Source organism: Brachyistius frenatus, unplaced genomic scaffold (assembly GCF_029030835.1).
Source record: "Brachyistius frenatus isolate BFR_SWC_R1_liver_20210118 unplaced genomic scaffold, ASM2903083v1 Contig_105, whole genome shotgun sequence".
Taxonomy (NCBI): Eukaryota; Metazoa; Chordata; class Actinopteri; family Embiotocidae; genus Brachyistius; species Brachyistius frenatus.
Window position 1 is genome coordinate 349,280 of NW_027210704.1, and position 25,528 is coordinate 374,807.

A 25,528-nucleotide genomic window follows, 5' to 3' on the forward strand; every position below is an offset into this window, starting at 1 on the left:
GCTAGCCCACAGCGCAGGGAAGCCCCGAAAGCCAATATTCCACGGCGGATCGCTTTTTAGTTGTAGGGTTGCTCTACAGAGACCTGCTTTCCGAGCTGCGATAAAGCCACAGGGCCAGATGGAAAAATCAGCCAGGACCTTTCTCAGGTCTTACAAAAAAAGAATATCTACTGCTCTCTGGGAAGAACTACGACTTACTGAGATGTTGTTTTTTTTTTTTAAATTGCGTCTCCATAACTTTCATGAAACATCAATTTACTCTCCCCTGCCAGTTATGTTACATCAATATATATATATATATATACAGTTTCAGTAATAACTTGTTTTTTTCCCAAAAGAGTTTGTGTAATCTGTTCAATCAAGTTTATTTTTTTTACCCCTACACAACTTTTCCACTCTTTTGTTGTCCCTGTTGCAACTTTTTTTGAGACATCAAATCTAAAATAAGCATATTTTTTTTTCAGATTTCTCCTTTTCAACATTTGATATGTTGTCTTTCGGTCTATTTGCAATTAAATATGGGTTTTACGTGATTTGCAAATCGTTGCATTCTGTTTTTATTTACATTTTTACACAGCGTCCCACCCTTTCGGGAAACAGGGTTGTTAAGCAGTAAGATAATATAATGTGATTGTTTAACGCACAGGTGATGTGGACGTGACGATAACATTACTGTCACGTCTGTGAATCGTTCCTATTTCCTTAATGAGTACGTTGCAGGATATCTGAATACCGACGACGATGCTTTTCCTCTCGAGCCGAATGATGAACAGCAGTTTAGTGTTTAGTTTCATTTAGTGTGCATGAATTCAGCTTTTTCACTGAGGCGAGTCCGTTTGTTATTTTACTGTAGAGCTTTGTCACATGGACACTCTAAGTGGGAAAAAAGTTATTTTTCAAACTCGGAATAGATGGGAATGACGGATGTATCCACGGTAACTGCATCACAAAGATGGCGACAGCTGCGGCCTCAAAATGTTTAGAAGGCATAAAAAAATGATAAAGACCAACCGGAAAATGAGACTTAAACAGCACTGATAAAAACTACACTCAAATATAATCAGTTTTTGTTGAGTAAAACTAAAACGTATCTTATTACTAGCACATTTTTCTAAAGTCAAAATCGGGTGGAATAGGAAGGTCTAAGGAGAGTCTATGAAAAATGAGGATCACCTTGGTGATCTGTGCCCAGACCTAATCGGTGTCGTGACATAATTAAAATGAAACAGAGTACGTCAATAAGAGGCTCTTGGTAATCACAACAACGTTAGTCTGAAGATATTGTGAAGAATCTACTGGAGGCTTCAACGCTTTAATGACAAACATCCAGAATCTGTTAATGCCTGAAGTCCAGGAAAAGGTATTGATCTGTGACTGCCTCGCTGACAGGCCTCACCTGAAGAGTGAATGGGTGTCTGAATGATTGAGCTTGACTGAGCTGTCTCACCCGTGTACGGTCCCTCCTTGTCCCTCCGGCTCTTGGTGAGTGAGCAGTATGGACGTCGCTCTTTCACTTCCATAATGCTTCTGCTTGTGCTGCCGGCAAACATACAGGCATGCTGCAGTACAGCTACACAGACACGAAGACGGATGGGCGGACAGAGAGAGGAGGACAGAGGGAGATGAAGAGAGAAGGGGAGCGTCAGACAGAGAGAGCGAAGGGTCGTTGGACTCCACCTACAAAACACAGAGTGACAGAGGAGAGGTGATCAATCACAAACGTCGGATCAAGTCGGATTTTAAGCTGACAGTCTGTCACCACAACAGCAGTGACATAATTCAAAAGTCCCTACCTACGGGGTGTTTTCCTGCGTGTCGTTAGCGTGATCTGCATTAAAACAGGCAGCAGTGTGCTCATTGGTGAGTGAACACGCTTTCATTGCGGACACGCAGCCCGTGACCCCCGCACAGTGTCATCACACGAAGGTTCACAAGGAGAGGAGAAAATATTCACGTTCGGTTTGTTTCATTTAATTAACAATCAGACATTCACATGCCGTCTGCTTCCTCTCGATATTGATTCTTCGTTCACACATTTAATGCCATTTCCCCCTTCACTGAATAGCAAATCCAGCGCACAGATAGATTTCCATTAGCATGGAGGTCACACCTCATGCCCTCCAGTGTAAACCACAAGGACCTGCAACGCATAGCTGCTCTGACATCTGTTTGAATTCATCACAGCGTGCCGGAACACTTAACTGTTAACTGCTCCCCTTGTATCAAGTAAATGCATTCTAATGAGTGTAAATAGACTGTCACCTCTCCGCTGAGCTTCTCGATCGGCTGCTCTATCCTTTACTTTAACCTGGTTTTTTTTTTTTTAAAGATGTCAGACTGTTGCTGTCACTCGGCTCAGTGGAAAATCTCTCTCTTACTTGGCAATTCAAATCCGAGGCAGCAAGTCAACAACATGCACATGGTGTTCATGCATTGTGACAACTCAGATTTTTTTGCCAAGAAATGAACAAAAAAATAAGTGATGAGTAAAAGTGTCACATGAACAGAAAGCCTTGGTTAGTTTTATATAACTTACGATCATGTTAATTATGCAAAATTCTAGAAATCTCTGCAATTTATCAAAACTGCTGTGACTTTTTCCACAAAAAAAATGTCGTCAGCAGAAGCTGTGCTGATGACATAAAGTAAGTCTTTTCAAACAAAACTCATTATTTATTTACAAAATATAACTCCTCATTTACAGTCAGAAAGGCCCTGCTGCTGTTTGCTCATCACCAAATAAAATTCGGTGCACTGGAGGAAACCGGAACATGTGGTCTCCACATTAAAATGATCTAATTAAATATATCATATAAATGGAAGTGATGACACATTACTGTATGCTAAATTAATTGTATACATCATCAAGTTGTATGAGACGGCACTTTGTTTGCGTGCAGTTCTATGTATGAAATTAATTAAACAGCATCTAAGGCTCTTATTTTGACAGCTGATGTAGACTTTGTTTCTATATTACAGTCACAGACGGTCTCTGTTCTATAAATTACTTCACTTTCAGGAGTTTTTTTTGTCACTTTTAGCTCCATGGTTCTCTAAGTTCAATGAATAAATAGAAAAATATAAGAACTAAAATATTTATTTGATGTGCAGCATGATTATTATCAAAGTAAGTGATTACACATTTATTCCTTTATCGGGTAGTGCTTAAAACAAATCACATTTATCTTTCTTGACTTGCATTTTTTTTTCTAATTCCTGCAATTTTTGGCAAAAAAAACTGCAAATAACATCGCAATTTTTGTTCAAATCCGCCGAAATATCAAACATTTTTCACCGCAACAATCATAAAAAAATTCTTCGGAATCCTGGAGGGACTGATTTACTTTTGTAATATTGTCACAAAGTGACATCCATTAGTTGCCGACATATCCAGCTGACAAAAACAAAACAAAAAATGTGTCCTGTTTATAATATATGACAATATTCGAGGCAACATCCCCACTTCTGATTTGTATGAGCTGATTAGTCTGCTATATTGTGTGGCATACATATTCATATCAGAATCAATGTAGATAAAGTTTTGATTCCTCCTGCTGATTCTGGACACAAAAAGGTGACGCTGGTGGAGGAGGTGGAAGAGAAATAAGATTAAAAAAGATTATTAAAAAAAGATTCAAACCAAAACTTTAGATGTGCAGCATTATTATCATCACCAGGACTGATTACATATCATTCTTTATTAGGTAGTGCTTTAACAAATAAATAAAAAAAAATTTATCCTCCACTTACAATTTTTTTGGGCAAATCCTGCAATTTTATCGTAAAAAAACGCACAAAAAACATATAATTACATCCCAATCTTTGAATAAACCCGACGCAAAATAAAACATTTTTGATCACAACAATCACAAAAAAAACAACCTCTGAAATTATGGAGGCACTGAATAGGCTTGTAATATCACAGGCAAGCATCCTGTCAGTTTATTTCTCTTTAAAATGTGCAGTTTTACCATCCTCAATGTGTATATCAGAAAAAAATGCATATACCAGAGGCCCCATTGAGATTGAGAGCAAATTTGGTTGTACTGAAAGTCTCCAAATGTCTCACATAATAAATAGACACCCTGATCAAGTTAGTGTTCTTTTGTTTTTTACATTTTCAGGCATCAGTGGAGACCTTTGGTAGTTCAGAGTGTTAATGCTCGTAGCTTAATTATACCATCTGGCATTTAATGTATGCAAACAAAAACACAAGTGAGAGCGTTGGAGTGGTAGCAAATATCCTCTTCCCACATAAAACATTGTGTAATCACTCCACATTCTGCTCTGCCATTATCACTCCCTGCTTATGCTGACAAAAAAAAAAACATCAACAGCAGCAAATATGTTCAATAATCAATTAGATAAATTCTACAACACAAAGTAGAAATGGCATGACAGAATCAGTGACAACAGGCGAAAAGAGGCAAACATGTACACATCCAGTAAGTTTTTATGTAATTTATCAAGTAAAATCCCAAACAATGTCTGTTTGTACCATTTCAGATGAAAGGATCATATGTTTACTCTCAGTTTTATGCCATAGTAATTTATTCACATATCTGAGCTCCACCCAAAACCGCTGAATAAGCTTCTTTTACGTGAAAAACAACAAACCGATACTCAACACACACTTGTATCACAAGAGCTTAAATTCAGCAGCATGTGCGTATTTGTTTCTGTATGCATTTCTTTACGTTTTTATTTGACGAAGCTCACGTCTGTCATAGAAAACAAAACAATGTTTATTACTTACTTTATTGTTCTTATTTTTCTGTCCATCCACATATGACTGCATCATATCACTTCCCTTCACATTCCCTCCATCTGTATTTCACATGCATGTGCTGCGCGTTCAGTCTTCTCTACAGTTAATGAGATGCTGACGCTGCATGGAATCAACTAGAGAGGTGGATGCTGGAGTGCTCCCACTTTAGTTCACTCGTATGGAGTCATTTGAATGTGCATCTGTCAGTCATGTTCCTAAAGTTAGATTTCAGCGGTGTAACTTTGATCTCCCGCTGACAGATACTTGCTTTGCAGCTCTGTCTAAAAAAATATATTTGTTATTTTCTGAATTTATGAGCACCCATTTGTTTTCATCTCATTGTGAGAGTCTTGTGTTCCAGGAAGGGAGGAGCTCCGCCCTGCAATGCCCCCCCCCACCACCGCCCGCTCCATTACACTGACACAGGTGAAGGAGAGCGAGGGGAGACTGTCCACTCGTTAATTGATCAGACAGCTAAAAAATTAAAAAAAAAAAATCAATCACCAAATAAACCACAAGTAAGTCTATGTGTGGGAAAACACTGCATATTGCTCCAACAGGTTGGAGAACTGTGACTATTTACTGATTTTTTTTTTTACATTACAGTAGCCTGAGAAGAAGTTAGCCACTAGCTTTAAACTGCCTTCATGCAGACTTATTGTTTAATTCAATTGCAACACAGTTGCAAAAGGCCTGCTGATTGTTATGCTGCTCTTAAATTGAGTAATAAGTTATGAGGCAGAATTGATCCTAAGACAGACAGTAAGCTGATGGGATGAATCCACAGGCCGTCAGCACTTCTTTTGAGACATGTGCATCTTCGGATTCACATGAAGTCGCCAGCTGTTGTCATGTGTTCGCAGCCTTCACAACGACGGACAGAAAAGTTGATCAGAGAGCGAAGAGGCACGATTGAAACCGCTCAGAAAAAGTCACGTGCGATTAAAAGGTGTGCGTATATGGTAATATATTTAGTATTGAATGTTGAATTCAGAAAAAAAAAAAAAAAAAGGCGTAAAGAGAGGGCTGGGAGAGCAGATGAAGGAAGGACAGCTTTATAAACCGTCAACTTAATCTGAGACACTGATCCTTAAATCCCCTACCTTCTGGACCTACATGCCCGTGTGTATGTGTGTATTATTTACAGGTATGTTTGCTTGCTCGTTGCTGCTTGAAAGTACCTGTTTGTGCATTTTAAACGTTGCGAGCATCAGAAATAATCTCATCTTGTAGAAGCTTATGTTTAATGAATGTATGTGTGTGCAGGTGTTGAATCGTTCATGTCCGAGTCTCCACTCCGCCCTGACCTGCGTGCCCTCGGACTGCAGAGCGCCAGCAGCAATCGAGATGAAGGCCACGCCGACATAAGACGAACATGAAAACTATAAAGAAAGCTTCACCGCGGAGCCACTATGTTGCCAAGTGCTAATGAGATACATGATATTCATATATTAACTGCTGATCTGCGTTGGGCTGGATAATCACAGTGTGCCGTGCCGTGAGCAGAGGGCCATGTTGGTGGGGGGCCCTTGACTGATTCAGAGGAACAGGAGGCGCTGTATATATTTATTTTCTCTGTAAAGCATTTTTGCATCTTCTCATGAATCAAACTGGAACAGAAGGAAGTATTTGATTACATTCACAAGAGTTCATAGTTATACACCTATTATTATGAAGCAATATTACACTCGAGGGCGTGCTTTAACGTTATCATTGGCTTTACTGTCGAGCGTAAAATTGCGATCACACAATGAGATACCAATTAAATAAAATATGTAATTAAAAATGTATTCATATATATATATACACACACATTTATTTTTTTGTGTGATTACCGTTTACATGCCCACACGGGGTATGACTGACAACAAGAAAACAATCACTAGACTCCTACATAACGTACGCAATGTTTACTACTACAGGAAGTAGGCCGACCCCTAGCAACGCCCTAGCAACAGAGACAATTTCTGGAGATCATTTCTCAAACTGAATAAATACAGCACATAGAAACCGTTCAAGCTTGTTGTAAGTAATATATCAACTGGAAAAATATATTGATGGACTCGTGTGTTTTAAAGATTTTAGCACTGTGTCATGTCTTAAAACCAAAAGCTAGCCGCTGCTTGGCTTCTAAGAGCGTGACTATCCGTGATGTTACGGTACGGGTGCTCGGAGCGACAAAAATGGACCACAGAAACTCGACTTGATTTCGACAAATAGGTTTTCAATGTGTTTTTTAAATCTTTCAAAGTCAAAGTCAACTTTAATGTCGATCCACCGTATGTAGAAGACATACAGAGAGATGGAAATACTGTTTCTCACAGTCCCACGGTGAGCACAATAAAAAAGATAAAACAAGAAAAATATGAATATGTAACAATAAAAAAACCTATAAAAACAGACAACAACCACAGTGACGGCTTAACTTGCAGTATACACAAGTACAATGTGGTACAAATACGAGTGCATAGTGCAAACCTGATTTCGACAAATGGGTCACATTTAATAGACCTATAACAAGTAAAAACAATACTATGTTGAATATTGTATGAAATTCGATTCCAGTTATATACTGCCATTGAGAAGGCGGAGTGATATTTCTAGCGATGAACAGGGTGTGCTGTTATGATGATTTGAGCTCGTTCCAAATCTTCTGTTGACCAATCAGATCGCTGGGTCGGAACTACTTGTTGTATAATAGGCAGTAGAGTGCATAGAAGAGAATACTAACAGTATCTGGGTAACTCACATCTTGGTGGGATTTTCATTGAAAGAACATGACTTGTTTTTAAGCACAAATTTAATGTCAATCCACCATATGTAGAAGACATACAGAGGGATGGAAATATTGTTTCTCACAGTCCCACGGTGAGCAAAATAAAAAGGATAAAGCAAGAAAAGTATAAATATGTAACAATAAAAAACAACAACCACAGTGAAGGCTTAACTGCAGTACAATGTGGTGCAAATACGGGTCCATAGTGCAAAAGTTCAGACTTTATGGGGCAGTGGGGGAGAGAGTTGAGCATCCTGACAGCCTCGTGAGTGAAGCTGTTCCTCAGTATGGAGGAGCGTTGTCTCTGCACCAGGACCAGACTGAATCATTATAAAAGTTAGTCGAGCGCGGTGCACTCAATGAAGAGGCCACCGGCTACTATTAAAATGGATCTAACATTTGTTGTGCTTCATTTCTGCAACTTTAAAACCGGTAAGAGTTGCAGCTAAGAATTATTTACAACAGGTTCAAACACCATCTATGTTGTTGACTTGTTGTTATACAGCTGTTGTTTACTAAAGGGGAGTTTTAATGCCTCTGTCGGAAGCGTTGCATTTTCGGGTTGTCCGTCCAACCCGTTCTAATGAACGCGATATCTCAAGAACACCTGGAGGGAATTTTTCAAACCAGGCAAAAATATTCACTTTGATACCAAGGATGAACAGATTAGGTGTCGGGGGTCAAAGGTCAATGTCACTGTGACCCCAATTCAACAGAATTCTCATGCCTGTGATATCTCAGGAACACCTGGAGGTAATGTCATTAAACATTAGCACAATCGTTCCCTTGGCCTCGAGGATTAAAATGATTCGAATTTGTTGGTCAGAGGTCAAAGGTCAAGATGACTGACTCCGACCTCACACCTTTCCTATTCGTTATGAATGGGATATCTCAGTAATGCCTCCAGAGCCTTTAAAAAAATAAATGTGGCACAAACATTCACTTGGACTTAAATATTTGATTTTGAGATCAATGGTTAAAGGTTCTCTTAAAAGTTCTCTGTCACCTCATCTACCCGTGCTCGTAAAGCGTGACGTCTGGGGAACGTCTACTGGGTGTATGTCTTTAACTTTGGCACAAATGTTCTCTTGCCCTCAACAATGAAGCAAGTACATTTTGGTGGTCAAAGGCCACTGTGACCTCAAATCTTTCCCATTGTTGTGAACATCTTGCAATATCTCCAGAAAAATTTAAGCCAAATTTGAAGAAATTCCCTTGAGTCATTCCTGAGATAATGTGTTCACATGAATTGGACTATGTGAGCTCACTGTGTCATTAAGATTCGACCTTTGATCATTAAAAACCAAATCAGTTCATGGTGGGAATGTTCATAACAAGAGGATGTTCGTTTCAAATTTGAAGAACTTCTGCCAAGTTGTCCTTGAGATATCACTTTTCAAAGCCTGGGATGTACGGATGAATGCACAACCCCAAAACATCACGCCTCGAGTCACAGAAATTAGAAAATGAAAATGAAGGCAATGAAAATAGCCTCAGGCCAAATGGGTTAACTGACAGAAAACCTAGTATGAACTATTTAGTGTGTCTAACAATGGTTCTGCTTAACAGATTAGACAGCATGATTAGATTTCTGAAGCCTCCCCCGAAGAAACAATTTACTTTCTTCACTCACGCAAAAAAGTGCAGTTGGTTTAAAAAAAAAAAATCTATCAACAACTAAATACTAGAATGAAATGAAACCAGCATTATCAGCAACATGGTGACCTCCAACACGAGGTGAAACAGTGGTGGAAGACAAAGAGCTACAGGAAGTTTTGAGTTTGCACTGACGCTGAATACCAAAAGAATCTTTTGAACCAGTGACTGTTTTTGATCCGTGTTAACTCTTATTTGCCAAGAAATTCAGAGACAAAATATGTACTGATAATGTTGAACAACAACAAGCAAACAAAGTCTGGTTTGACTGATAATTGCGTCAGTAGAGTTTCAAAGGGTTAAAAGGAGGAACTAAAACCAGAGAAATCTATATGTTCCTTCCATGAAAGTGCCCGATAATAAATACCTCGTCTGTGAGTGTCTGTAAGGTTGTGTCAGGATGTTGTGTATATTTGTGAACACACACTGTGCACACAAAAGGAGCTGAAGATTTGAGGAAGTGTTTTTTCTGACAGTAACACCACAGTGGAGTCGTATTACAGTCGTAAAAAAATTCCCCTCGGGGATTAATAAAGTAAATACCTACCTACCTACCTACCTATTCCGCTGCTGCTTCTGTTAATCACACATGCTAATACTTTCTATGTTTCAGTGAACTAGCCAGCTTCGAGGACTCAAAATAATACACACATTATGCGGTCAGTGACATCCCTCCCTCTTTTTGCAATCTCCTTTATCTCCCGATATATCGTATTCATTTTTTATCTCTTTCCCGTTTCCCACCTGTCTGTACTCATCGTGAATGACAATTGGAGATTGCAAAGTCACAAACAGACAAATGTATTTAACAGCAAAGTGTCCCTGTCTCCATGTCAGGAATAACACCCAGAAAATACACACAGTCAATGTCATGATGAATGAATTTGAAGTTCTCTGATTCTATGGCGGTGTAGAAGGTAATAATTTATGGTGGTCTCTCCATTAAAGGAAAATGCTATTTATACAATTTCGGTACTTTTGAGATGTTGGATCTTGAACTGAAATAGTGAAGATCCAAAACCGGTTATAAAGACTCTTGACTTGTATATTGATCTGCTGATTGACTCTTAATTCTAGATGAATTAGACGTGATTTGAATACAGCAGGATGTTGAAACGCAGGTGCAAAGGGACTTTAGTGTATCCAAGGAATTGTTCGGTTGCTCCCAACAGGTGAGGCGTGTTTCTGGTGCTGCAAATTCAATCAACTTCTCTCCGTTGAGGAGGGCTCTTGTGTGTGGTGCTCAAGTTAAGGGGTTCCTCAACTTTAAAGGAGAAGCTGTTGTTTTAGATAGCTGTAGTTAGGTCTTTTTTTTTTTCTGCTCAAAAATTGCAACTCGTGCCCAATATTTAGAGCCTCTTTTGTCACAGGCAGAGGCTGACGCTGGTCAGCCACTGCCAAAAAACACACAACTCAAACACAAAACACAAAAGCCGCCATACTTCACCTGCTGGCTGTTTTACAAAGCAGCACATTGTGTCAATGAGGGTCTCTGCTGAAGCCGTGTCACCCTGGATGATAGTGTGTGAATTCTGCAGATCATGAATTCTTTCGCATGATCACTTTGTGTTGATATTAAGGCACAAAAAGCGACGTTAACCTCAGCAAACGTTGCTCAGAAACACCCCCCAGTTACATGAGTTAAAAGTGTTCGTAGCTTCCAGGTCTGAAAAATGAGGCTGATGCTGAAGCGCCTTAAGATGAAATACCACCGAGTGCCACTAGAGGTTGGCTCTAAAAAAAAGCCTCCGGCTCGATGGACTCCCATTCAACTAGTTCCATAAAAATCGAAGTCAATAAAATTTCTCCACGAGTTATTCCGGTGTTGTTAGCTAAAGTCGCTCCTTCTTATTCATTTTCTGGCGGTCCATCTGAAAATAATCCTGTCATTAATTAGAAAATAAGGCCTGTGGTGCAGTCAGGTTACGGCTATCAGTGGGAGGGACGTAGTATCGTCAGGTTTCCAATCAGACCAAGTGAGATCCACCGCTCGCTCCTCCCCCAGCTCGTCCAAATATGGTCACTTCCTGCTCCAAACTGCTTCGAACTAGCAAAGATGGTGACAGCCAAAATCCGAAATCAAGGCTTCATAATTGCCGTTGACAAACCAACGGGTGACGTCATTGATGGTTGCCGCTTGGTTCCACCTACCCAGTATCAACACCGCATTCCTCCTGACAGGCTTTGAATATTTGTAACTAAATACAGATAACCAACGTTATCTTATAATATTTTTTTTCTTAGAATTAGCAGCGTCTTTTAATCGATGTTCTCACCGTGTAGCTGCAACCTGAAAATGCCATCAGAAGCGGGATGTGAAAAAGTAATGAGATGTGGGTCTGAAGCCAGGTTGCTCCCAGCCACCACATGAAATCAACACATAAAAAACAATGCCGATTTCACTCCTGCTGATCTGATATTAAGTTCCTGTAAATGTCTGTCAGTTGCAGGCCAGTTGTTCCAGCTGCTCTGCTCTCTGACAGACAGACAGACAGGCAGACAGACAGACAGACAGGCAGTCAGGTGGTTCTGAGAACAGAGACACTGCACGGAGACGGCCTGGGTGGCGGTGTTTACGCATCGCTCACGCTTTAAGCGTGGAGTCCCCAGAACGCAGCGATACAAGCACACAGAGATGACTGAGCAGGAAAGTTTTGCTGACAGTGCTTCGGTGCAGAAATCTGATTGACAGCCAATGTGGGATATGTGACAGCCACATTTTGGCTGTCAGTCGCATAACACATTAGCATATTTGTTGTCCGTTGCTCGCAATCATAACATTGTACGACAATGGTAAGTGGGCACTAGAGTTTGAGCTACACACAATTTGCACTGACCACAGACCACTGGGTTCTCATAGTTGGCATATGAAAGTGAGGCGAGTAAAACTCTGCATGAAATAAAAAAAGAAAGTGAAATGTGTGCGAACAGAGGAATAATGATAAGCAAACTATGGGAGAAGTACAAACAGCAAATGGAGGGAAAGACGAATGAACAAAAGGTTTGAGACAAAAGAGGAGTTGGAGGAGGGGGATTGAGTGGAGACAATGTGACGGAGGACAAAGACTGTAAGAAAAGAAAGAATAACGAGTGATTAACCCGCAAGAAAATTACACAAAATTATAGAAACAACAGATGCGACATATTTTATAAATTCATTTAATGCACAACAGATAAATGCTTTTTTTTCCCCCCAATTAAACTGAAAGCAACAATGATTTGTTGAACAAATGTCTGGTAGTTTTGCTCGGCTGTGATGAGAGAAGGATAAAACAGAGAGAGGAAGATGATGAGAGGGAAACAGTAACAAGAGAGCAGAGGAGGAAGGGAAGGCGAGACGAGTGAAAGCAGTGATCAGTTTGCTGTTGTTTTTTTGCTTAAGAAGTGAATTAAGAGAGCTGGATCGGCCTTCATCAATAATTAAACTGTTAATTAAAAACACTGTGCTTCAATGAACAATGAAGAAAAGCTAATAGGGATTAAAGAGTCAGTTCAGGATTTCTCTTTATTTGAGTTTATCAATTAACCTTTAACTACTGTCTAAAAAAAACTAAGAATAACGTGGCTTTTTTTGGTGTCATTTTTACTTGTAGAGGTTTTTTGGGGGGGTTTCTAGTTCTTGTGACTTCCTCATTGATTCCCTCTAATGTCTAAAACTGGCTGAATAAAAAGAAAAAACATGGACAGAAATACGTTCTTGGACACAGAAGTGAAATCCAGATGTACAGTATATGGAAGATGAGAGGTTTCTGAGGATTTCATACATTAAGCTGAAAAGATGAATGCAAGCGCTCAGGAGAGAATAGCTGTGTATCAGCTGTATCCATAGTCTCTAAGCTTTTAATATTTGTTTTTTAGTATTCTACACATCACTGTACTAAAAACACTGTGCTGAAATTAATTTACACTGGTTTACTGACACGAGTAAGAAAACCCCAATCTGACAAAGCAAAAGGAGCGATTGTATTAGGGCTGAACAATAAATCTTATAAATAAAGAAATCTTGATTCAAGCCTCTAATCGATCAAATTTTTTAAGAAAAAAACTATTCTGCCACGCTTGTTCCTCAAAACAAGCGCTCCTCCTCTCCCTCGACCAACGACAACGCAGCGTTGCGCCACGTGATGCGGAGCAGCAGAAACCGGAAGCAAAGTAAAACTGAGACAGACAGAAAGACAACGCTCAGGTTTGTTAGGTCTAGTTCACGCAGATATCAGGACGGACATCCGGCTGAGAACTACATGCAGCTCTGTCACCGCCAGGGAAGCTGAAAGAAAAACTACAGACGTTGTAATGATCTTCCTGCTCTATAAATACGATGTAATCTTCTCTGTCAGGTTCACCAATGATGATAAATTATCTGAAGGCTGTCGCTTTTGAACATTGAGTCATCAGTGTTTATTAGACTCAGTACCAATTTCATTGATTTGATCTGAAATTGATTAGGTTTCCTTAATTAATCTCAATATTTATATTTAATCATATGATTAGTAATGCAATAGAATATCTTCTGTCCTATATCAGGCACCATTGTATTTTGGTTATCTTCTCTATCAGGCAAAAGAAAGCAATATACTTGTATGTAGAACAAATTAAATTGTTAGAGAATCGTGAACTCAATTCAGAGCAAAAAAAAAAATGGTGGTACTAATTTTGCCCTATATTGTATATATTATATCAAAAATCAACATCCAGATCAAAACAGAAAGAGGGTGAATTAGAGGGATGTCTGAAACATTATTGTAGGTTCCTGAATGTATTGGATGTTGAAAAAAAATACAAAGTGGGAAATCTTGTATTTAAATCTGCCATTGGACCTTTTGTTTGACAACATTCAGCAGTTATTTATAGCTCACTCCTCCGTGATCCAAATGGTAAATGGTCTGGCTTTACTTGTCTTCAGTCTTTTTCAGCTGAGCAACAAATGACAACCACACGTATCTCTATTCAACTACAAATATGCTCAACCTCTCCACAAACGAATACAAAAAAGGAACATTCTATTTCTCTATTTTTTTTCTTACGTGGAGCTTAGAAATCAAAGAAACATTTCCCTGACGAGGGACATCAGAATATACCTTATTCATCAATAAGGCCTCTACATAAAACTACATAATACAAAAATAGGATAACGACAATACTGTTTTGCTTCTATTTTGTGTATGCACACAGTTCTAAAACGTAAATGGTTTGTTCACAAAAATACCAAGTTCAGTATCAACATTGCTGTGAGTTGTCCACAGATCAGTCCTTTTGTCAAGAAAATGTTTGAAAGCTTTTGAATGTGTGAAAAAACTCCACTGGGTGTTTAGAAAAAAACAACAACACACAGATCCAGCTGTATATTACACAGAAAACTGCTATTAATCTGAGGAACTGAAGAAAATTGAACTGTGAACTCCAAGTTGAAGAAGATATTAATTAAGTTTTACAATAAGTGCGGCAAGAACCTGTTAAAAAGTATTAAAGAGTCAGAGCTGTGCATTTTGGTAAATCTCCACATTTTCTTTCCCAAAACTGAACTCTTCTACTGACAGCAGACAAAATGCTTCTTTTTCACCTCATCCACCACCACCACCACCACCAACAAAGTGGTTGATCCCAACTCCTCCTGTGCAGGTGCACCAACCACGGCCACATGCCGGTATGGAAACACCTAAACCGAAACCGCATGCGCCGCTGCCAGTAACCGATCCCTGAGTCTCTGTAGCAGCGAGCCTGCCTACATACACTCAACAAAAAAACACTGTCACCACGACGGCTGCTAATCGTTCAATTGTTGTCAGCCTTCTTACAATGATACTGTCACTTCAAACTGTCGACAGCCCTGAGTGTGTACGTCAGTCAGTGAGAGGGAAAAGCTGTCTCCTTGAGGTCACCCTCAAAACGGCTAAAGGGAATGTACACACACACACACACACACACACACACACACACACACACACACACACACACACACACACACACACACACACACACACACACACACACACACACACACACATCAACACACCTCCAGCGAGCACGCTGTGACTAAACAAAAGTTTCAGTATAATGCTGTTCAGTATAATGCTGTTTAACAGGTAGCAACCTGGACTGTGGTTTGACCAAAACTGTATATTAGATATTTTTGGTCATTTTTTTTTTTTTGGTCTGTCTTATCTTTGTCAAACAAGGACATGTTACTGTAAATATATATATATATATTATTATTTTTTTTTCTATGAAGTGGGTTAAATATACATTTGTAAGTCAAAAGGTACGTGTGAAATGTCACAAGCACTTTTATTAACACAGTGTCATCAAAATAAAATGCAAAAAGGCAGAGTTTCCTTCTTGATTGAAAATATACCGTTGGCTCTCTCCCTCTCACTGTCCAGCTCTCTGCTGTCTAAGTGTGTCTTGTGTTCAGCTGATGTCCTCTGGCTCCTGTAGTAACAATCCAACATGGAACTAATGTATTTGGTTTGCTGTGATGAAGATGAGTCTCAGAGAGCTGGAAGCGCCAATCCGCATCATAAAAAATAAAAAACCCGATCAGTAACTTCTACAAGTCTGAGGAGCTGGGTTTTGGCCCCTCCTCTCTTGCCAAAATGTATTAGCATTTCCCATCATGCCTCAGTTCTTTCTTTGTATCTTTTGAGAGTAAAGCAACTAAATAAATGAGTCTGAATGGCAGGTAGAAAATTACATTTACTTTTGATAAGACATGCAGTTTTGGAACATTTCAATGAAGACAAATAATGAGACATAAAATGGGCTATGACTCAAAACCATAAATGCAAGAGTTAGGAACAGATATGAAAACCTATCATTCTCCTTGCTGACCTGTGGTTATTAAGGAAGCCAAATACTATGTTGTATCAGACACGCCTTTGAGTAGCATGTAATGTTGAAGTCAAAACTTGATATAAACAATGTTGTCCCTATCCATATCTCAGAAATAAAAACATTGATATCGAGGATCCTACAACCAGGATAATCCTCTCCACGCAAAAGCTTCAAACACAAACTGCATCCATACTCAGAACTCCACAAATTTAATTTCAAGTTTTGAAAAAATTCAGCTCAAAAATAAACACTTTTGATTGTAAAAATAATTTTTAAAAAAAAATAACTCCTGGAGGGTTTGGTATTTGTCTGCTGCTGCTGCCACTAGTTCTTCCTAATTTTTTGAAAGTAAATGAAATTTGAGACTGTTTTTGTTCCCCTGTGGAAGAGCCAATACCAAAGCCAAGTGTGCCTCCCTCGGGTAGAAAAGATCCTAAGGAGCCAACCATTGTCCACTGCCACTGTGAGTGCTAATGGAAATTCCTGTGGTGACTGTTTAATCCCTCAACAAATCCGCAGCCTCCCCTACACTGATTGGCTGAACATGTGTGGCTCCTTTTTTTATTTTAAGTCTCTCCACTCTGTTCAGTTTTCAGTAGTTCTGCTGCTCCAACAATCTGTGGTTTGGAGAAAAAAAATAACGTTCTTCAAGACCTTTTCCTTTTTAAAAAAAATCAGCATATCAATTTGAAATATTGCACAGAGGAATAATCAAATAAGAAACATACACAGTAATCGCTATTACTTTAACGTGCAATGCTGACGACATGAAAATACATTTGACTTGCGTTACAAGCTGAACTCGTGACGTGTGCTCACCACACGGTTTAAGAGAAATAGAGATCAGTTTCTGGCCTTGTTTAACCGCCCTTTAAATTTTCAAAACGTTTCCTACGGCCCAGTTTTAAGAGCCCAGATCTATACAGATAACTAAAGTCAGAACTTCCTTCTTCTCTTTCTCTTTATTCCTCACACTTTATCGCTTTATCTATGCTAATAGATGATGATGCAGAAATGACTTAACGTATTGTTTCTCGGCTCAAGAGAACCATACTCAAGAATCATATCTGGGAGTGTCATGGGCCCAATATGCTTCAATTAAAAAGTCTGTTGTCGAGCATCCGACCCTTCAGTCATGAATTAGAAGAGTCCCACATCACAGGATCAAACCACAACACCACAGATTTGAATGTAGCCCACAAGACAGGATTGTATGTCAACATTGACGGAGGTTAGGTATTAACATAAAAATTGCTTTTGTAGATCAAGGTTTTTGAAAGGGAGTTTCTAGTATTGTGGTATTAGCTTTCAGTCAGCAGCCTACCTCAGGTTTTCTGTCCATCTGTCCCAGCTGTTCACATCGTCCCAACAATCAAGACTGATTTGCAATGCTCATCTGAAATAATCCACCCATTTATTTTTCTTTGTTTTGTATCCCTCATTGATCACTCATTGACCTCCCTCTATTCCATCCTCTCCCTCTGCCTGTGTTGCTCTGCGGTTTTGTCTGAATATTCTTTCTCTTTTCCTTCTCAGTCATCGTTCACGCAGGTCTCCCATCCTTTTCTTTCTCCTTTAGCTCTTTCTGTGTCCCACGCTATCTCATCGGAGTTTTCATGAGTTCACAAGTGCAAATCTGCCCAGATAATCTCTCTCTCTCCGTTTTCTACCTTTCCCCCTTCTCCCACCTAATCCGCTCTCTGCCCAGATTAAAAAAGATAGAGGGATGAGGAAAAGAAAGAGGTTTGCATGGATGGCATGCAGCTCGCGAGACAAAAAAAACCCAGTCGAACAGAAATCTGAGTGACAGAAAGTGAAGCACAGAAGAGCAACTACTGAAGACCATAAAGAAAGAGATGGTGAGCAAATAGCAAAAGAGAAGGAGTTAAAACCCAAACTCGGCTGTGAGAGGAGGTGCAAGGAAGGACAGGGGGTGCTTTGGCAAGCCAGGAGTAATTTTACCATCCTCTTTTTTTTCTGCTACTAATCCATGTATGTGTTTGGGAGCGAGAGGGGGGGGTCAGGGTGAGAACACGGCCAGCCAGAGGCAACAACCCCTGAAGAGGGCTCAGTGTCCAGTTCAAGGGCAAACCAACACAGATGGACACTTTGCAGGGTTTCACTTATATTGATCGCCGTTGGCAAGAAGTGCCCGGGTCAATCGCAGGTTATCTGCAGGTCTAGAAAGTTCACACTGAAGACTTTTTGTTACTGTACATGAATGGATTCAATTAAGTACAGCAGTCAAAAAAATGTTGTGTCAAAGGTTTGAGGTACACAGAATTTATGATGAGCCTCAGTAGTGAACTTTATATTGAGTACATGTCACCGTTTTTGTTTGTGAATTACGATGACTGCGTCTGTTTTAGCTCCACACACAACGTCCGTTATTATTATTTTCTAATGACCCGATTTGTACCGAGACTGAATGGAAATTCAGTGGCATTTGCACTGACTACCAAATGTCTGGTATTGAGACATCCCTACGGCCGCCTGGGTTTCCACCATTCCCAGTAAATTAAACACACATGACAGGAGCAACATAAAGAACCCGATCTGAAACTGAGGCTACTTAAATTTTTAAAGGTTGCTTTAAGCTATTCATCCACCGCTGTGTGAAATACAGGCGTGGCATCACGACTGCGCAAAACAGCACGAGCTGAAAAGCCATAATTATATTGAAGGAGGAATAGTTCACGTTCGGCCCTTTTTCCTCTGCAATGGTTCATGGATACCTAATTGGAGAAGGAGCACCAAACACTCAGTGTGTCTTTATCAATTTTAAAACTCGTGTGAGCATTAAAAAAAACTGAGTTTTTTGGGCAAATCAATATTTGCGCATTAAAAAAAAATCTTGACTCAGTCCAGATGACCCTGAAGCTCACCTACACCAGCGGTGGCAGAATGAGGATAACTACTCTACTCCAACTATAAAAAAATAAAAATAAAAAAGGAAACTCAATCTGCCTAAAGAGCAGCACTTCCCACAAGCATATGTTTAGCGTGATTAGCTGAAATCTGAGGTGGCTGTTGGATGCAGTACCTAACACACAAACACATACCCCGAGCAGTTGGAGTAAAGGATGGAGGGAGGGTGAAGGTCTAGTGTAGGCGGAGGGGTGAGAGGGAAGGTCAACTCTTGTTAACAATGAGTCCATTGATTCCAAATTCCCAGCCTCTTCTCAGTCCTTCATCCCCTTCTTCCTTCCCCCCAATCTTCCATCTCTGCTTTCCTGCTATTTTCTCATCTTTGTGTGTTCATCACCCTCATCTGTCCTCGTCTTTTTTAATGTCTTTAATGTTTTACACTTCAGATGATGCTGGATGGATTTTTTTTTTTTTGTAAGGTGAAATTACTATTCACTCCTCTTCACCTGTTTTTATCCCATCCGCTGCTTTCCTGTTGTGGTAGCAGCTTTCAACTGGCCAAAGCACAAAGGACCGATTGTCCTATACCTTGTGTGCATGTGGGCTTCTTTTTTTTTTGAGTCATTGTGTCTCAGTGCATTCAAGAGATGAATTTGTAGCATGCATGTTTCCTTCCATCCCACGAACACAGTTTTTTATGGATGGTGGTGGTTTAGAGAGGAGGGGCATCTGCAATGAATGTGAACAAACTGCTGTTGAGGGAACTACACTGTACACTTACCTAGTGATTTATTTTATTTTTTTACATTATCTCTTTAACACATTGGGAATACCTTATTTATTTTTACATATCAACAGATGCCATTTAGGATATATATATATGGGATAATGGGTTTGTCATGATAATCGTGTAAAACTCCCTGGATTTCTAAAACTGACAACTGAACAATTGCTTGCCTAAACAATTTTAGAACCAACTGAGACTTCAAGACTGTAACGAGTTTATTGTCCACGATGATATTTGACAACTGGCAACATCTGATTCCCAGCAGTTTTCTCCATATCCCTGAAATAAGCACCTGATTCATAAATGGGATTATACTGTGAGAAGATTACAGAATCCTGTGCGTTACAAGGAGACAGACGCCACACAGTATAACCATCATCCGGTGACAGTAACTGGAGTGCAGCACAACACAATGAACAAAATGGGCCAAAATTACAGTATTATCACAGAGTTCATCGTTGAGAAACAGGAGACTGAAAATTAGACAACAGATCACATAAAAGAGGCAGAACAAGAGAAAGACAGCTGGGCATAGCTGGAGTTTGATATCAAGGAGCCGAGCCCAGTGGTGGTGAGAGGGACAGTTAAAACAAATACAGTCTACAGTTACTACTGAATGAGGCTAAATCTATTTGTATAGTACATTTTTGTACCGTGGAACATTGTTAATTTGCATGCAGATTATTCTGATTAAACATCCACTAAGAAGAAAACTTAGAAATGTTGTCTTTTGCCACCACGGTGATTTTAGCTGAAACAACAGTTTCGCTGATTTTTTACCTAAACACCGTTTGGCGTCATGACTGCTACAGGCTACACTTGTTTTTAAGGATAATTATATAATGTTCTAGCCTGGCTGTGGCGAATGTGGCTTACAGCTTCAGTTTTATCGCTGTGATAACAGATAATCATCGAACGTTCAGCGCTCAGCACAGAATATTAGCTCGTTACCTCGTCAAACTGCTGGCGTTCATTAAAATAATGATAAGAAAAAACGCCTTTGGTGGACACGTGCTTCAAATAGCAGTGGTGGCAGAGTGTCCGCCGGTTCTGGCGCGTGCTGATTGGCTAAAATTGACCCTATGTTGACGCCCAGCTGAATGGAATGACTGCAAACAATTCCCTATGGAGTGTGACAGACCCATATTCACAGAGTGAAAATGTAAAAGGACAGCGGTGTATATATGCAAAAACAAAAGAAAAAAAATAGTAACTAGTATTAGAAATGCCTCCTCCCCTGGTATTATGAGAACCACTGCCCGGTGTAGGAAGCAGCAGTCTGATGCTATAAGACAAAGAGCCACAAAAATGTGCATCTTACAGATGCCAAAAACTGAAATCAGGTGCTGGAACGATGTCGAGGAGACGTAAATTATTCACACTTAAAGCTCCCGATGCGATGCGTTTATTATCAACATTGATGATGTGCTCCAAATGTCACTGATGTTGCGGTGTTAAAAAATATACTGCATCGGGAATTATGAGTGTGAAAAATTTATTTTCCAATTATTAGTTAAATGACCTAAGATGTATGTAAACTGCTTTAACCCTTTGTGTGTAAACGACACAGTGTCACACTCCCTGGTCTTACACAGCTGGTAGATCACGAAACCAGATGAGTAGATGAAAAGGATTTTGAATTGAATACCACTTTATATGCAATTCATTTGTAGTTATCTCAAACTGCCTTTTAGATTTTCTGGCTGAAATAGATTGCTGCGTCATGACTCGCACCAACTGCCTGACTCACATTCAATACAATGGACAAGATAAAAAAAAATTATATGATTAACTGAATCGAAAGGTTTCATAAAAAAACAAAAAACAAAACATGGTTTGTGAATGAATAAGTGGGATTAAATACGTAGAAGATCCATCAAACCTGTCTGTGTGATTTTGAAGAGGTCAGTTCATGTGCCCTCTGCCCGTTGAAGCTACAAAAATAGCCCTGCATGCGCTGGCTGCCTAAACTCTGGCCCCTCACATTAAGGTTGGATTTGCCTCACGCATCTACCACCTCCATTTTACTCAAGATTGTACAAGTCTTCTGAGCTGAGTTGTAGCAGGTATCCTCGCTACTAGTGTAGACGCGCATGATTTCTGATGCATGTCCACATACTTGCAGACTTAACAGCAACGTGTCAGTCACCAGAAATACATCATACTCTTGACTATTGGCCATTAGTACGAGTGGTTTGTATTGGGACAGAGTCGCAGAGTGTAACTTGTGATTTCCTGACATGGATCAGCTGTTCTAGATGAAATGACCCTGCTTTAAATGTTTGGCTTGATATTAAAAGCAAAACTGGTTTGAGAGTTAATTATTAATGATTAACTGTAAAGAGAGAGAGAGTGAAAAAAATAAAGGGACATTTTCAGTGGTGGTCTAAATTTTCTTGGACTTCAGGCCAAAAAATAAACTTGAATTATTTCACGTATTCACCTTTTTGAAATAGCTATTACTTTCTCTGAGGTATATCACAGTGTGTGTGTGCCGTGTGTGTGTGTGCCGTGTGTGTGTGTGTGTGTGTGTGTGTGTGTGTGTGTGTGTGTGTGTGTGTGTGTGTGTGTGTGTGTGTGTGTGTGTGTGTGTGTGTGTGTGTGTGTGTGTGTGTGTGAATATGGTATTATTAACATAAAGCGTATCCCTTCCAGGCTGAAACGGACCATTTGCACACTTGGCAGAATCCCCAGACACCTGGGTGGGTTACCTTGCTTATTTGTGATAACAAAATCAAATAAAATATCTAGAGAGAAAAATGAAAAAGACTGTAATTTAAAATATATCAGTCTGGTGACTCCTCGCATTTCATGACAGCTTACACAAAAGAGAGAGAAAGGATTTATAATTATTTTTGTTTTGTAATGGAGGAGAGAAAGAGTAATCGTGCTCTCCTACATGAAAGCATTTGACTGCGGTAACATTTCTAGGATTTCATGGAATAAGCGACCTTGAGCCAGAGCACCCCAAACTAATTGGTAGTAAAGGACATCATTTGGGTGAAAGTTTTATCGTATTTGACAATGAAAGGCTTAAACAGCACAAAACTATTTTAATATTTGGAGTAGCTGACTTGTTTCTGTTGACTCATTAATTACTTAAAGAGATGCTGAGTTTTCTGGATTTAAAAACTCACTTGTGGGGCCATTGAAGTTTAACTGAATTCTGAGGAAGGAATTACAAGTTCTGAGACTGCTCCTGTTGCACGCCGACAATGTGCAGCACAGTGATGGGAATAAAGCATGATTAAAGTATAACCCTCTGGGTAAAATAGTTCATAACATTTTTGGGGGAACAGAAAGAAGTCGCAGTGGATCCAACTCCAGTGAGTAGAGGTGGTAGGGGTGAGACAATGCTGTTGTTGCAGATGTGAAATGGTTGTCATGCTTGGAGGACCCTGTTGCCATGGCACCAGAGTTCAGGCGGTTTGCAGTGAATGTTTTTTTCTCACAGACGCCTCAGAACGTCACAGTAGGACTCAGTGTTGACAGACTGACTTTAAGGGGACGAACGCACGGTGCAACAACCCTGCAAATGTCAAAATGAAAAGGAATGTGTTTTAATAGTTATGATACAAGTGGTATTGCTAGAAGGGTAAACTGGGCTTATTGGCTCCAATGCACCAACACATAGAATGAGCTATTTTAAACATTTTAGAGCTTTATGACTACTTATGCATCGTCACTGTTAGCAATGTTTCACTGTGTTGTTTTACTTTCGTGTTCTATTGTTTGTTCAGATGTTTACTGAACTGACATAAATCAAACTGAGTACTTTACATTGCATTACATTACATTTAGCTGACGCTTTTATCCAAAGCGACTTACAATAAGTGCATTTCAACCGTGAGGGTACAAAACCCAGAACAAGAATCAAGAAAATACAATTTCTTCAAGAAGGCCAAACTACAAAGTTCTATCAGCAAGTGCCATTTTAAGTGCTACTAAAGTGCTACCTATTCAAGGTAAAGTCGGAAGAGGTGTGTTTTTAGTTTGCGGCGGAAGATGTTCAGAGTTTCTGCTGTCCTGATGTCGTTGGGGAACTCATTCCACCATTTAGGAGACAGGACAGCAAACAGTCGTGATTTTGTAGTGTTTAGCTCGCAGTGAGTACTGTACGAATTCTGTCCTTCATATCATAGCACTGCTTATCTTGTATATGTACATGTCCATACAAATGAAATATCGATCCTTATGGACCCACGTACAATGTAGGACAGACATTTACGAACATTACGTGCCACAAACCATAAAAAATGACCATAACATGCACAAACACCAGTCAGTATTAAGAGAGAGCACCTTTATATGAGCTGCAACATCTTACTCAGTTGCATTTTTTTACTTGTTATTTTACCACAAAAAAACCCTCACTTAAAACCAAATCAATCATTTTTTTTGTTTCAATAATCCCCCAAAAACTTCTCAGTATGATGGAAATTGTGGAGATATTTCATAACTCCTGTTCATATACATGTTATGATTTATAACTTTACATATTACTAACATATCGTATTAATACATCTAAGATAGCATAACATACTATTATAGCAGCTTATATATTTTTACCCTGTTGTGACACTATTGAAATAACATGGAGTTGAGTATATAGAGCTGAACTCGATATACTCCCTGCTAGTCACAGATAAGCTAGTTACCAGTGAGCTTTCCGTAAACATCATAAAAGTGACTTATGGCAAGACTGAACCCTATACACTTCCTGCTAGTCACAAACATGTTTTTGTCAACAACATTAAATGTTGTTTACGATATAAGTGAAACCGGCTGGATGTATGTGCTCGGCACTTATCCATATATGGACCTACGTATGGATTCTGTGAAATAACGTCCCAGCCCACTTCCATGCAAAGTGAGAGTATAAAAACTGTATTAGTGTTTGTATGTATTCATTGCTTAGCACAGTGATGAACTTCTCCCCATGCGCATGTGTAAATAAAGAATTCTTTTGTATTGATCTTCGACTCCATCCTCATCTGTGACCTGTCTCCCGAAATTGACCACCACATTGTGGATAAAAGTGAACATCGTAATACCGGTTTACCGTCTCTGTCTTTGTATAAGACGGGAAATAAGACATGCGACATAACAATTGATAATCATCTTTTTTGGCTCTTACTGCAAACGTGTTGGCTGGTAAAACAAGTAGCCGAATGACACAAGCGCCTATTAAGTTTGAAAGCTAAACCACTGTCACGCTAATGATGTTTTTGGCGTGACACGGTTGATCACTGTTAGTTTAATCAGGGACTGATGAAGCCGCTGCGCAACATAATGTCAGATTACATTTCCAACCATACACACATAGCGCAGGGCAGTCGGAGGGTCATTTGGGCATTTGGGTAGGATGGAGAGGTGGCGTTGTGTTCAGCAATTCTTGTTGTGTTGTTGTGGCTTAATGATGGGTCAAACGTTTGCAAACTTAATGAGGATAAAATTCACAAGTTGATCTTGCCAACAACAGCAGAACTCTGCTGTAATCTATACTTTTAAAATCATGTAGCACAGACATTCATGCCCACACACAATAAACTCATCCTGTTATCTGTTGTCTTATTTATTACATTTTTATTTACTTCATATTTCTATGATACAGTTCCTTCTGACTGCAATTATGCATTTAGGCATGAAAAACTGAAAACTCACTGTAATCCTGTAATAATAGGATGGGAACCATATCACCCTGACAGAGCACTTCGCTCTCAGAACGCTGGCCTCCTTGTGGCTCCCAGAGTTTTTCTCTGTATAATGTTGTAAAGTTCTGCTGTAAGGACTTTATTGCGTTAAGTGCCATTAAATAACCTTCTGTTGTGATTATATATAT

General features: G+C 39.5%; 1 protein-coding gene across 4 annotated transcripts in view; it reads right to left on the reverse strand.

Annotated features, from left to right (window-relative positions):
* The window catches only part of tenm3 (teneurin transmembrane protein 3), a 340,668-nt gene that overhangs the window by 249,577 nt on the left and 65,563 nt on the right, over positions 1-25,528 (reverse strand). For all 4 annotated transcript variants that reach the window (XM_069712012.1, XM_069712016.1, XM_069712015.1 and 1 more), the window contains exon 4: positions 1,448-1,677. In XM_069712012.1, the coding sequence (XP_069568113.1) occupies positions 1,448-1,550 (103 nt within the window). In that variant the 5' untranslated portion in view covers positions 1,551-1,677. The remainder of the gene's footprint in view (positions 1-1,447; positions 1,678-25,528) is intronic.